Source organism: Bicyclus anynana, chromosome 5, assembly GCF_947172395.1.
Source record: "Bicyclus anynana chromosome 5, ilBicAnyn1.1, whole genome shotgun sequence".
Taxonomy (NCBI): Eukaryota; Metazoa; Arthropoda; class Insecta; order Lepidoptera; family Nymphalidae; genus Bicyclus; species Bicyclus anynana.
Window position 1 is genome coordinate 7,942,072 of NC_069087.1, and position 14,674 is coordinate 7,956,745.

A 14,674-nucleotide genomic window follows, 5' to 3' on the forward strand; every position below is an offset into this window, starting at 1 on the left:
CCCGTAAGAATACGGGGATAATATATAGCCTATAGCCTTCCTCGATAAATGGGCTATCTAACACTGAAAGAATTTTTCAAATCGGACCAGTAGTTTCTGAGATTAGCGCGTTCAATCAAACAAAAAAAAAGTCAATTTGTTTGTGGGTAAGTAAGTATATCTAACTAACACCATCTTTTTTAGAAAACGTAGATACTAGGAATATGTATTTATATAATTCTTAACTTTGTCTTATTTTGTGTGTATACCCAAATCTGTGCTTACGTTTTTCGCTTCCACAGTGGTTGTCTGGAAAAGATCGCTCTTCAGCGATAAGACCGCCTATTGTACATTAGTTTCTAAGTCTTATTATAAGTTTTTGTATATTTTTGTTTTTAGTGTAGGTACAATAAAGTATATTTCTTCTTCTTCTACTAGATACTCGGTTATTATTGCATGGACTATCTAACAACGCAAAATAGATTTTTATCGCACATTTTTTTATTTCCTAAAGAGGAGCTTTTGGCAGGATGCCACGCCGGCACGATTGAAGGCCATATTAGCTACCCGTTTTACATGTATTCACCGTCTTTCATCCTCCATTCAATTCATCGATATCCTTCCAAAATGAATCGTCGGTATAAAATAATCTTCCCTTTCAGCAGATTTGCGATTAAGCTTGAGAAAGAAAAAAATATCATATCTTTTGAAAAGGCCTCGAGGCGTAGTTGAGAGAGCGCGTGTTTGTACTGTAGATAAATATAAAGGCCCAAGAGACTTGGAAAAGTTGAAGTTTGCAATAGGTATCGTTACTACCACGTTCCGACATCTTCAGCATAGCAACGTAGACCTGTCGGCCTTTCTCAGTTACTGTTCCCTAGTGTCATTGGTTAGTCGAATGTACGTATACATTTTCATCTTGAGTATCTTTGCCGGTCTCATTTATAAACCATGTTGTCTTATAGATGACGTACGACGACGGACGACGACGTTCATGTCTCGAGAACTTATTTTATAGATTCATTAAGAGTACAAGAACTGGTATACGGAATATACAGGATGCTCGGGAGTATTTCCCATGTTTTCTAGGTGCTGACAAGTCCGAACCGAACCGTCAGTAGCCGAACTGCATAACAATTTTTTTTTTTTCAACATGTAATACACGCCTCTATCTATCCCTGCATTTTACGTAATCGTAGTAGGACTGTCTATATTGCAACTTGTACTTTGCACTTCACTAGTAAGCTACTTACTTCATGATATTTATCAATGAATACGTTTGGCTAGGTCATAATATAAGGATGCGATTTAAGGGACATAATTTAAGATCTATTTACAAATGAAATAATTTATACTCCGAAAATATTCAATTTAGAACACATGCTCCTTAGAATTGTTATTTATTAGTGACATTAAATGATTTATTTAGGTATAAGAATTAATTTAGGTATAAGAAATATATGATAGAAAATGTTCACATTGACACCATTGCAAAAAGGTTGCCTAGTAAAATTGTGCCGAGTGAGAATTAAATGATTATTTTTTTATTAAATTTATTTAATTTTCTACCATTTTCTTAAAGTTCATGGTTACCTAGGTTTTGTATGAAAAGTGTGTTTAGCCGCAATTTAATTAGGCAACCTATTTGCAATGTGTCAATGTGAATATTAACATTTAATGTCACTAATAAATAACAGATGAGGCTATTTCTAATTTCGACCACAAACTTTTCAAAATTTTTGTCGGTGTGTCTATTTGTCTGTTTGTCCTTGTTAGAAGGTAGAAGAGGTTATAGAGTAATATATAGGCTACTTTTATCTCGGAAAAATCTATGGTTTCCACAGAATTCGTGAAAAACCAAATTACACGTCGAAGCTGCGGGTGTCGTCTACGGCTAGTAGTAAATAAAAGGAAATCTTATGTTTCTTTTTATTTTAATTTAATATTTTTGTAATTATGTATTTGAACATTGGTACTGTTTCTTTTGAAAGAAAGAAAGAAAAAAGCTTTATTAGTGAATTATGCCACACAACACAATTTGTTCTTGAACAATATCCTGCGATATGTGGTACAACCCAGTAAACGGATCCAACTCAGCATAATGCTACATACTCTTTAAATAAAAAGAGCATGCAGCGCTGGTTTTCAGTTGGAACCGTTGATCTTTTAATATAAATATTTCACATACCGTCCCAGTACTCAAACGAACGTATATTTGCTTTTCAAAATGAATCAGCTTCATGAAAGGAAATCTGAATATTTTAAATTACGTACAGAATTTTTCTACGCTGCAGAATATTTTACTATGCACGCTTTATGGAAATAAGTAAAAAAGGTAGTAAGCGGTAGCCATAGTACTAGGTGTTTACACAGTGTCAGGTAGCGTTTTACTCAACGATTTTATTCTACTAAAATCATGAAAAACTCACCGAAAATGTTCGTGGTAAAACGGTAGATTTAAACTGGTAAAAACAAACTTCATCTAGGGATTAAGAGCTTGCCATAGCCAGACTTACTTGATTTGATGAAAGCTGAAAAGGTCACACAGCGGGCGATGGAACGAGCTATGTTAGGAGTATCTCTGCGTGATCGAATCAGAAATGAGGAGATTCGCAGAAGAACCAAAGTCACCGACATAGCTCAACGAGTTGCGAAGCTGAAGTGGCAATGGGCGGGGCACATAGTGCGAAGAGCCGATGGACGTTGGGGTCCCAAAGTGCTGGAATGGCGACCCCGCACTAGTAAGCGCAGTGTTGGCCGACCCCCCACCAGGTGGACTGACGACATCAAGCGAGTCGCAGGGATTCGCTGGATGCAGTTGGCTCAGTATCGTGATGTTTGGAAGTCCCTACAAAAGGCCTATGTCCTGCAGTGGACGTCCATCGGCTGATATGATGATGATGATGAAAAGGAGACGTCCAAAATTGGGCCCATTTTTCAGAACGATACAGCTAAATGAAAAATGTACTAAAAATCTTGTATTTTTTACTAGATTACTCTAATCTTACATATGTATACAAAATAATATTGGAAAAAAGGGAAAATAAGCTAATTTCATTATTAATTGACTGGTTTTCATGCTGATCCAGCTTTACAAAAGTGTATTTCACTGATTGACATTGTCAGCTGTCTTTGAAAATGCGCACATCTTTAAATGTGAATGCCAACGTCATCGAATACGTTTGATAGTAAATTCATTCTATGTATTATTTTGAAAAATCTGACAGTTTCCCTAAGAGATTTTGACAAAATGTGTCAAATTCATCCATAGACAAACTGTCAGTTTGATACAGATAATGCAATAAAGTTTCGTCAATGTCAAACGGATGCGATCAAGTTGCACAAAAGCACCTTTAACAAGTGATTTAACTGATTTAGCCAGTGTAGATTTTTCTGAAAAATTTCCTCATGAAATCTCCTTATATGTTCTAATTTATGGCCAATTTTCAGCTTTGTATCGTCCGAATTTTTTGGGTTCGAGTTTGTATGGAGATTAGGTTTGTCCTTTATTAGCCTATGCTTCTACTATAGGTAAGCACTGTAGCCTATCACGGTTATCGGAGTGGCTTTGGAAGATCTGGTCTCAAGGATTTAGACCCTAAATCATCTAAGCCCAAAGCTCATACACACAAATCAATCACTTACGTTCGCGGCTTTGAAAAACACCGTTAAAGAAGAAACTTCAAGGCCTCTAGGAAAAGTTGCCACAAAGCTAAGAGTAGCGACTGGAGATAAATTTCTTATGATATCCTGTAGAAATAAAAATGCGACCACGTGAAGAGAAATTGAGAAAATATCGTCTCATCTTTTTCGTCATAACGCAATTAAAGAGATAGCGGTATTTTCGCTTCCACCGACATTGGTTGAAATTTGTCTATTTCTCTTCATAAAATTATATCGTTGGTCGAATTTTAACAACGCTACCCTAAAAATCTGTTACCTACCAAAATTACCACTGTCCAAACTCCTAATTGGCTACCGTACTATAATATAATATTTATAATGTTTCATACCTATGGTAAGACTAAAACTTTCAGCTTTCATAAAATGAGGATTGTCTGGCTAAGATAGGCTTTCGGTCTAGCACGTTTGGCGCAAAATTTTATATTTCGAAAACAATAAACTTCATCCGTATAGATAGGTTTACGAGCGTAAACAAATGTTCCAACTCGGTAGGTATTCATACAAATGCAATATGATGAGAGACGAGTTTTATTTACTTTTCTATTTTATTTCACGACTACAGAGGATATGTATGATTTAGAGCGATATGTGGGCATGTTTTTTCTTATGATAATTTAACAACTGAGGTATCGTTAGTAGCAGTCTAGTTATATTGCCTGCTGGTCCTGGTGCTATCTACAACCACAAATAGGTAACCTGAACATTACAATAAATAAAAATATGAACATATAAGGCACGTTATATACCTAATGTTTCATAAAATGTTACCATTATCTATAAACACAAGTATCTTGTAAATTCACATAAATCAAATTAAAATAAATGAAGACTAAGAATTAAAAGAATGAAAAAATCAAAATTTTAAAGAAATACAATAAAAAAAGATGTTGTTTATTTAATCCGTAAATGATAAAATAATTAACAGATATTTTATAAATTTATTTTATTTATTTGTACTTTATTTGTACACCACAACATAAGAAAGAACAAATAACAATACAGAAAAAAGTATAGCATAGAAGTAGGATACAAAAGGCGGCCTTATCACGTAGCGATTTCTTCCAGGCAACATTATAGAGCTTGATTTTGAAAAAAAAATGTGTTTTAGTTTTGAACTTAACTTTTATTATATTCGAATTTAAGAGCCGAGTATTAAGTATTATCTATACAAAAATGATAAAGCTGAAGAGTTTGTTTCTTTGGTTGAACGCGCTAATCTCCAAGTACTGGTCCAATTTGAAAAATTCTTTCAGTGTTAGATAGCCCATTTATCGAAGGCTATAGGCTATATATTATCCCCGTATTCACACGGGAACGGAAACCACGCGGGTGAAACCGCGAGGCGTCCGCTAGTGTTCAAAATTCAACTTTCGTCTTCACGTAAAAGCTAAAAGTGACCGGCCGTTATAACAGAACTTGAAGGGTCGTGTTTACATAATGTAATTTGAAGATGACCTCTTACAGTAAAAAAAATATTAGCTACGGTAAAATAAGACGAAAGCTTTCCAATTAGTTTGAGCAAAAATCGAATGTTTATAAAGCGGATCAAATAACAACAAGACTCTAAGATCTTTCGCCGAGAACTCGCGGATGTCTGCAATCAATGAAACTTTCCTTTTACAAATAGCCTCGGACTTAACAACGTTGTTTGCTCGGATGTATTCGATTAATTTATATCCTGAAAGTACCTCTCAATATGCCTTCAGGCATGTTAGCCACTCTAATTGGCTTCGAACTATATTGCATATTGCATGCCAGTAGGCGTATTAAATCTAGTAGGTACAATCTATTTATAAAATAGTTCAATATTGCCTCTCAACTGGTATACCTATCTTTATTCAAGAATGTGGGACATTATAATCTGCCATTAACTGATTAAAATTCGAGTATTATAAGATAATTTTGAAGGGATCCGTGGCGCAGTGGTGTTGCGCGGTAGACTTACATAGACAAGACGGAAGTATATGGTTTGGATCTCCGACTGGGCCGATTTTGGTTTTTCTTAATTGGTCCAGATCTGGCTGTTGGGATGCTTCGGCCGTGGCTAGTTACCACCCTACCGGCAAAGACGTACCGTCATGCCATTTAGCGATTTCCATTCTAGTCCTAACAAGTTAGCCCGCTTCCATCTTAGATTGCATCATCACTTACCATCAGATGATATTGAAAGAAAGAAAGAAGAAGCTGATTACTAGATGATTGTGACTGACATATTGGCTAGTTGACAGCGATCCTTTCTGAACTACAATAAGAATCATAAGCTAATTTTTTTTTTTCTACAAGTTAGCCCTTGACTACAATTTCACCTGATAGCAAGTGATGATGTAATCTAAGATGGAAGCGGGCTAACTTGTAAGGAGTAGGATAAAATCCACACTCCTTTTGGTGTCTACACGACATCCGTACCGGAGCGCTAAATCGCTTGGCGGCACGTCTTTGTCGGTAGGGTGGTAACTAGCCACGGCCAAAGCCAAACCAGCCAAAAAATTTATATCCCTTTAGCTATAGAAATCATGCCCTTCGTGGAGTGGTAGCAAGAACGCTTCAGCGTTGGGCCGTTGGATTGGTCAACTTTATCAATCATAAGTATATTTGTTATAGAAATAAAGTAGTCCAACATAGATACGGTAACTTACAGATAAATGTCAGTAAACATTAATTAGCTAACAAATTATGACAAAGTTGTTGAAAGTGTTTCCCCAGATAACTAATAACTGACTTGGTTTTACTCTTACGTTTCGAAACTTTTTGCGGTGGTAATACTTTGGCGAGTGTCTTTTACGTTTTGTATATTTTTGTTGCGATAGTTTCTCACAGGCACGTCGTTTTTACTTGAAACTCATAACTACAGTTATTGCTCCGATAGTCGTGCAAATCGTCTTATTGCGAAAAGCGACCAACCTTGAGAAGCTTTCGCATCCGAACCGAACCTTTTTACGTAAACGTAACTTTACGTAAAGCCTCTACGTTTTAATTATACGTATTCGTAACATGGCTTTTCAAAAAGTGCTTGTAAAGTAGGTCTATTTGAAATACACTTATGTAACTGAAAATAAATGAATTTTGATTTTGATTGAGATTTTCTTAGTTGTCAGATGTGTGTCGATCAAGGGACGGATATAGAAAGATGTGGTACACACACTATTCACATTTGCACTAATATTTTAAAAGCGATAGTTTGTGTGTAAGTGTGAAAGTGTGTTTGTTCCTCTTTTACGCTGCGGCTACTGAAGAAATTTGGCTGAAATTTGGAATGGAAATAGATATTACTCTGGATACTCATAGGCTACTTTTCGTCCCAAAAAACCATGGTTCCCGCGGGATTTGTGAAAAACTGAATTCTACGCGGACGAAGTCGCGGGCGTCCGCTAGTATCTACTAAATCCGTGCAACAGGCACTAATGCTTGAGACGGCGCGTATTGTAAGGAGGTTCCTCACTCTGGAGTTTTGACCACCGTCCACCGTTAACTTGGCCTTGGGTTTTTAAGCTCAGATATCCATGCCGGAGACTTGGTATATAATATATGAATAATTTTGTTATTGATTGATGAATGAAATGAAATGAAATGAAAAAAATAGCGGTTTCACAAGTTTCCATATTTTATAACAAAAGTAGCGCGCCACGCGAGCAGTTGTAAAAATGAAGATAACATTTACAAATGAGAGTAGCGAGTCAACAATAACTCTACAGGCTATACATTATATGCTTCCCTACTACACAGAATTAAAATGCGGTGAAAAATTTTGTTCCTAATTTCACATTTTACTAGTACAATTTATTTAATATAATAGGTATATTAATGAAAATGAAAGACAAACACGAGTAAATTATTCACTGAATGTATTTTAACAGAATTTATCTAGATAAAATTTGGTGCTTGGGTTCTGGGGTTATTTATGGCACTGGTACTAATTTGTGCCACGAGGCGAAGTGTAGGTTTAGGTAATATGTTTGAATTCGTAACGATCACTATGAGATGAGCCGTGATAGCTCAGTGAATATGACTGATAACTTTTCAGTTACCTATGTGTATTTTAAGAAATTACAAACTATGTGTCTCGTCAACATAGTGAGAAAACTTGGATACCTGAGAATTTTCTCTCCGTCTGTGAAGTCTGTCAATCCGCATTGGGCCAGCGTGATGGACTATTAGCCTAACCCTTCTCAATCTGAGAGGAGACTCATCCTCAACTTATGACAACATCTTAATACGTAAAGGTGCGTACGGATAGCGCGTACACTGGTACATTTAGTCAGTTTACGTGTGTCCAGAACGTCACGTCCATGCGTGCAGCTACGCGTCCACTCGTGGACAAACGCGTACAGAGCGAACTAGCTCGAGCGGCCGTCGGTCAGTTTTTGGTCGAGCGTCAAGAGGACGCACACGACCGGGTTCGCTATATTTGGACGGCAAAATGAATAGATGCAGATTGACTGGGGCTCGCAGAGCGCTCTGGATCGATTGACCTCGCGTACAGGTTCGCGGCGGTCCGTACAGAAGCTGTACGCGTATCCAATGTACGCGTTGTCAGTGTTTTCCAACTACGCGTAACACGGGAACGCTCTATCCATACACAGCTTAATGTATTCTGTACCGGATTGTTAAATCGTCGGCGTTAAGTCTTTGACAATAACTAGACATGGCCTGCACTTACCACGAGACCATCAGACCTGAGTCTATTTTGAAAATATAAAATCCCAAACTGACTAAAGTTGGGAATCGAACTCATGGCCTCTTTGTTAAGTACCTGCTTCCATTTTACTTTTAGACTGGTGCGATTGCCCAGGTGAGATCAAAGTCAAAAGCTAAAAATAGTTGAATAAAAGTGACTCACGCGTGCCATCGAAGCGTGTGGCGATAGTATCGAGGAAGGTGTTCTGGGGCGCTAGCAGCCCCTTGCGCACCGGCATCACCCCTCGCCGCGCGCCCCGCGCCCGCTACCCTCCACCTGAAATAGAAGCGACACACTCATTATGAGAGCCTGCAATAGTCAGACATATCTCATTTTTTTAAGCCTGTAAGTTTGTGCTTCACGGTGCTGGCGACCGCACCGGTAAGCGGAGCGTTGGTCGACCCCCCGCTAGGTTGACCGAAGATATCAAGCGGGTTGTAGGGCGCCGCTGTATGCTGGCGACTCGAGGCCGTTGTGCTTGGAGGCTCATGCAAGAGGCCTATGTCCAGCAGTAAGGCTGTGCTTCTACACATACTTACCTATGGCAAAAGCATAGGTGCACAAACTTTCAGCACACAAAAAAAATAACAAAGATGTATTTTTCTTTAACTAACTTCAAACTAAACCGCCAACCCGCATTGGTGCAGCGTGGTGGATATATACTGTCCTATTAGAAGGGATAGGAAGGGCAGCTTAGAGAAATAGAGAATAATATCAGTATAATCTCAATATAACTATAAATGGTGTACTAACAAAACATACCAATAGCCTTTGTCAAATATCTATGAAATGGAAGGTACGGGTATGATCAAAATATATATTAAACCGCAATATAGAGCTGCGAAAACAATCATAACATGACCTAAATAAATACGCTCAGCCAAAGGTACCGCCTGCTTGAACACAAGGCTCTCAACTACATTACAAATACTTCCCCACAAATATTTTTAACGTACTTAATACGTTTTTTTCACTAATGATTTCTGAAATGAACAATTATTCGGTTATGTTTACCTTCGTCAACCACATATGTATACCTACACTCAAGTACTTAGGTACCTAATAATACTATTCTGGTATTGTGCCTATTAATTCTGTTATAAGTACGCATCTCTCGCGATTCGCCTACATCAATCAGCGTCGTGCTGCCTGCTTGAAGTCTTTTTTTCTTTAGTATGGGTTCGATCTCCAGCTGGGCTGATTGAGATTTTCTTAATTGGTCCCGGTCTGGCTGGTGGAAGGCTTCGGCCGAGGTTAATTTACCACCCTACCGGCAAAGACGTACCGCCAAGCGATTTAGCGTTCCGGCACGATGCCATGTAGAAAATGAAAGGGGTATAGATTTTCATGCTCCTCATAACAAGTTAGCCCGCTTCCATCTTGGATTGTATGATCAATTTGAGATTGTAGTCAAGATCTAACTTGTAAAAAAAATAGCTAATGAAACAATAGCGAACATAATGTTTTCTATTTAGTATCCCTGACAACGTCTGTACAAAATTTCATAATTATCGTTTGAGTTGTTAAGGCGTAAAAGCGTAACAAACAAATTAATGTCGCATTTTTGGAAGTTCTTTTAATATTAGATAGCTTTACAATACAGTCCAATTTTTATTAGGTATTCAGCACGAAATAGGTATGAATCAAATTTAATATACTTAATACATATTTAAATAAAATAGCGTTTTATACATACTTTTCATACTATTTTTGTATTTTTATACTATGGTTTTACTTAAACTTTACTAAAGCTACTAGTTATGCAGTATAGTGTACAATTTGTAGAGACAAGTACAAATTACTAATTATGTACTGGTATACAGTAAAAGCTCATTATTCGCGTTCTCTAAGTGTGTCGCGAATACAGAAACCGTGAATATGTAATGGTATTTTATATGGGATTCTATGGGATACGTTCTTGGGTGACAAAATAAAAAACAAATATATAAAGAAAAAACAATTAATTGAAGTTTTTGATTAAATGATTTAATTATCTTCAGTCTTAGACAACGGTTTGAAGAATTTTGAAATTTTTTCTTGCTTGACATTTTTTAAAAGCTTCTATTCAGAGTGCTTTTAAGCAGTGGCAATCTTAAACCATCCATTCGCAATATCGGCAATAGGTATTTGCTAGTAAAAGTTTAAATTTGCAGATTTTACGTCAGTTTCGTCAGTCAGATCCACAAATAACGAAATGTGTAGCCGCGAAGTGGGACGCAATTTTTTAATCCGCGAATAGTGAAAACGTGAATATAGGAAGCGTGAATAAGGAGCTTTTACTGTATTTATATTTCGGATCTGAAATATATTAGAACATTATATCCATTATCTTGTCTGTTATATACCAAGCTGCTCAGAAGCTCAGAGCCATGAATGTCGACTTTACTCCTAAAGACTTTTTGGATGAGAATGCGGAAAAGAAACGTTCCGCGGTATTGTTACAGTGTGACGAGGTGTGTATTTTGTGTTCTCGTGCGGAATCAGGTCACATCACTTTTAGATCGAGGGCCTGTGATAGGCACACCTTCGTCAATTTATAAAAAAAAAAGTTTGTCACTTTATACCTACCAGTACTACCATAGCTAGATTACCTACGGTAGGAAACTATTGCGTTTGGAACATGGTGGTTTTGAGAAATAGCAGGTTTCAAGGATCTATCTAGACTCTCAACCATCCAAGTATAATTTTTATTCTTTACAAGTTAGCTCTTGACTACAATCTCACCTGATGGTAAGTGATTTTCCTCGGCTGTGTGACTTTGAGCCTTATTAGAAGGCTCAAAGTCACACAGCCGATGGACGTCCACAGCTGGACATAGGCCTCTTGCATGGACTTCCAAACAAAATGGTCTCAAGCCGCGAGCATTCAGCGGCTCCCTGCAACGCGCTTGATGTCCTCGGTACACATAGTGGGGGGTCGACCAACACTGCGCTTTCTGGTGCGGGATCGCCATTCCAGCACCTTAGGACCCCAATGACTGTCAAAATGTATATGGCCTGCCCATTGCCACTTCAGCTTCGCGACTCGCTGAGCTATGTCAGTGACTTTGGTTCTTCTGCGGATCTCCTAATTTCTGATTCGATCACGCAGAGAAACCCGAAACATAGCTCGCTCCATCGCCCCCTAAGTTACTTTGATCCCTTTTATGAGGGCCACAGTTAGCGACCAGGTCTCGGATGATTTGCCTTATACAAAACTACGAAGATCTAGTTACCACAGGCTCTTGCTCTACTTCGATAATTTTTCCAAGTTGTCACGAGATTTGATAGTTGTATTGTTGCCCATTTATCTTGCTTGTCCCATTAATCATAGGTTTAAATGGAAACGACATGAGTAATTTGTTTTCATCGGTTTTGTGTCCGTTTATTTATTACGTGACCTGTCACCCATCACCAACCGTGAAACAATGAATATAAAACATAGGTAAAGTACATAATATTATGAATATACTCAAAACTTCAAGGAATTAAATATTTACTATTAACGTGTATTCGACGAGTATATTTTATTATGTTTGAACAATGAACACGTGTAACTTTTTTTACTGAGTAGTCCGATTTTAATATTTTTCTCATTTCATCTCATTAAATACGTTGAGCATTTCTGTACTTATACATTTTATTTTAAAAGTATTGCTATTTGTTGTAGTTATAATCTACACCGATGTAAATTACAGTATAGTTACTTGTACGAGTAGGTATTGACATGTATTATAATGCTATTATAGTGTATTCCACAAAACACATCCGAGACTTGGTCGCTAACTATGGGCCTCATAAGAAGGTTCAGAGTCACATAGGCGATGAAACGAGCTATGTTAGAAGTATCTCTGCGTTATAGAATCAGGAATGAGGAGATCTGCAGAAGAACCAAAGTCACCGACATAGCTCAGCGAGTTGCGAAGCTGAAGTGGCAATGGGCGGGGCACATAGTTAGAAGAGCCAATGGACGTTGTGGTCCCAAAGTGTTGGAATGACGACCCCGCACTAGAAAGCGCAGTGTTGGTCGACCCTCCTCCAGGTGGACTGACGTCATCAAGCGAATCGCAGGGATTCATTGGATCGTGATGTTTGGAAGTCCCTACAAAAGGACTTTGTCCTGCAGTGGACGTCCATCGGCTGAAATGATGATGATGATATTCCACAAAAGTCCATTTTTGTAATAAAAACCAGACACACGACTGTATATCAGATGCGTATTTATACCTCTGTAACAATCTGTTAATCTCACAGGTAGACAGGAACCCACTGAAACCAATAAACTAGCCCATAAATCTATCAATACGTTTGGCACAGATAAAAATATTAAACCGCCAATAACCCGGTGTGATACATTCAGTGATTTCCTGCTGTAATAAGCGTTGTTCCGGACGTATTTGATAGACGTGAAAATATACATATCACCGTAGACAGAGATATAAATAGATCGATAGAATTCATCCTTCGCATCTCCTCAGAAAAGCGTTAGGTGTGGACTCTATAAAACAACGAGACAAGCCATTTCAATATTGTGGGGTCATGTTGCGTACCAATTTTTAAGACACAACGAAGGTCCAAACATATATTGTGAGTACGAAATTACAACCACAAATTGATGCAAATTTGTAAGTAACTAGTTAGTTAAAAATATTAATATGAGAAAATGTATCAGAGTAATGTTTTTGTATGTCAAAATCGTATATCTTTTGATTTACAACGGCACGCCAATCAATTGTCTATTGACTTCTTTGTCTACGTTTATTTCACACTTTATCTATTAATATAGTAGCATTGGCTTTGCTCGTAAGATTGTATAATATGAACAATATTTATTTATTCTTGATTCACATTGTTTCGTTATATCGTGTAAAGCGAAGCGATTGTTATAGATTCAGCTATGTTATTTATTTATATTCTAACTTTAGACTAAAACTGTATATATTAATAGATCAAGACCGTCTTTGAAGAATACATATTTATTTATTTTCGATTTATTATGATCGAGTAAAATGATGCATTTTTTGCATCACTTCTATTATTCTCTTCTTAGTATTCCTATCATGTATGTACATAGTATGCATTGTTTTTGCATCAGTTCTATTATTCTCTTCTTAGTATTCCTACTATGTATGTAGTATGCATTGATGTTGCATCACTTTTAATATTCTCTTCTTAGTATTCCTACTGTGTATGTAGTACGTATGCATTGATGTTGCATCACTTTTAATATTCTCTTCTTAGTATTTCTACTATGTGTACAGTATGCATTGTTTTTGCATAACTTCTATTAGTCTCTTTTTCGTATTCCTACTAAAAACAAAATAATAGAGGTTATACAAAAACAACGCATCATTTTACACGAACATTTTACATTGTATTGTATAGCCACGTAGTTTCACTAGCATGTAGTTGTTTTCAATATTCCATATGTATTCCGTCAGTAAGCTGTTTACCAAAGTTGTTATTTTGTCTAGGATTGTACAGAATACGTTGAACAATTTCAACGTTCAACGTTGCTATAAGATACCGACAGATTATAGGTTAATAACCTATTCCTGAATAGAAACGTTTAAATATATAAAACCTTTAAACTTTGTGTAACTAACATATAATCACACTAATATTATATAAGCGAAAGTTTATGTGTAAGTGTGTGTGTGTGTTTCCTCTTTTACGCTGCGGCTACTGAAGCGATTTGGCTGAAATTTGGAATGGAAATAGATTTTACTCTGGATTAACATATAGGCTACTTTTCATTCCGAAAAAATCCATGGTTCCCGCGGGAATTGTGAAAAACCGAATTCCACGCGGACGAAGTCGCGGGCGTCCGCTAGTAAGTTAAATATTATTTATCAATAACATCTACGAATAAAAACAATGGCAACAGTTTACACGAAGTTTAAAAGCAAATAAATATTTCGTTTGGACTTTCTATGCAGCAATGGTCTGGAGCTAATGATGATGAAAGCTTAGCTTAGAAAAAGAAAAACTCAAAAAAACAAATTACTTTTTAAACAAAGAACTCATTTTCCTTTATCTGTGTCTATGATTCGTGTAAAATCAGAGCCCACCGACAGTATTTCGAATAAGAAAAAATAAATAAAAGATAAAAGCACCATCAGGATGATATTATTAAGGTTCCGACGGAAACAGATCATGACAAAGTGGCCGACTTGAGTAGCGACTGAAATGGGAAAGTTGAACTTCTTACGTTTCGATTTAATGAACTCCGCTTGTTTGAGACTTGTCTCATATTTAAGCATGTCAGAATTAAATTGCAAAGATTTAGGATACCTATTATAAAATTTAAAAAAGTAAATTTGAAATAACTTAATATTAATTCATTAAAAATTATCAT

General features: G+C 36.9%; 1 protein-coding gene across 2 annotated transcripts in view; it reads right to left on the bottom strand.

Moving 5' to 3' along the window:
• The window catches only part of LOC112047857 (potassium voltage-gated channel subfamily H member 8-like), a 137,474-nt gene that overhangs the window by 55,630 nt on the left and 67,170 nt on the right, over window positions 1-14,674 (bottom strand). For both annotated transcript variants that reach the window (XM_052881786.1, XM_052881785.1), the window contains exon 2: window positions 8,501-8,614. In XM_052881786.1, coding sequence (XP_052737746.1) covers window positions 8,501-8,576 — 76 coding nt within the window. In that variant the 5' untranslated portion in view covers window positions 8,577-8,614. The remainder of the gene's footprint in view (window positions 1-8,500; window positions 8,615-14,674) is intronic.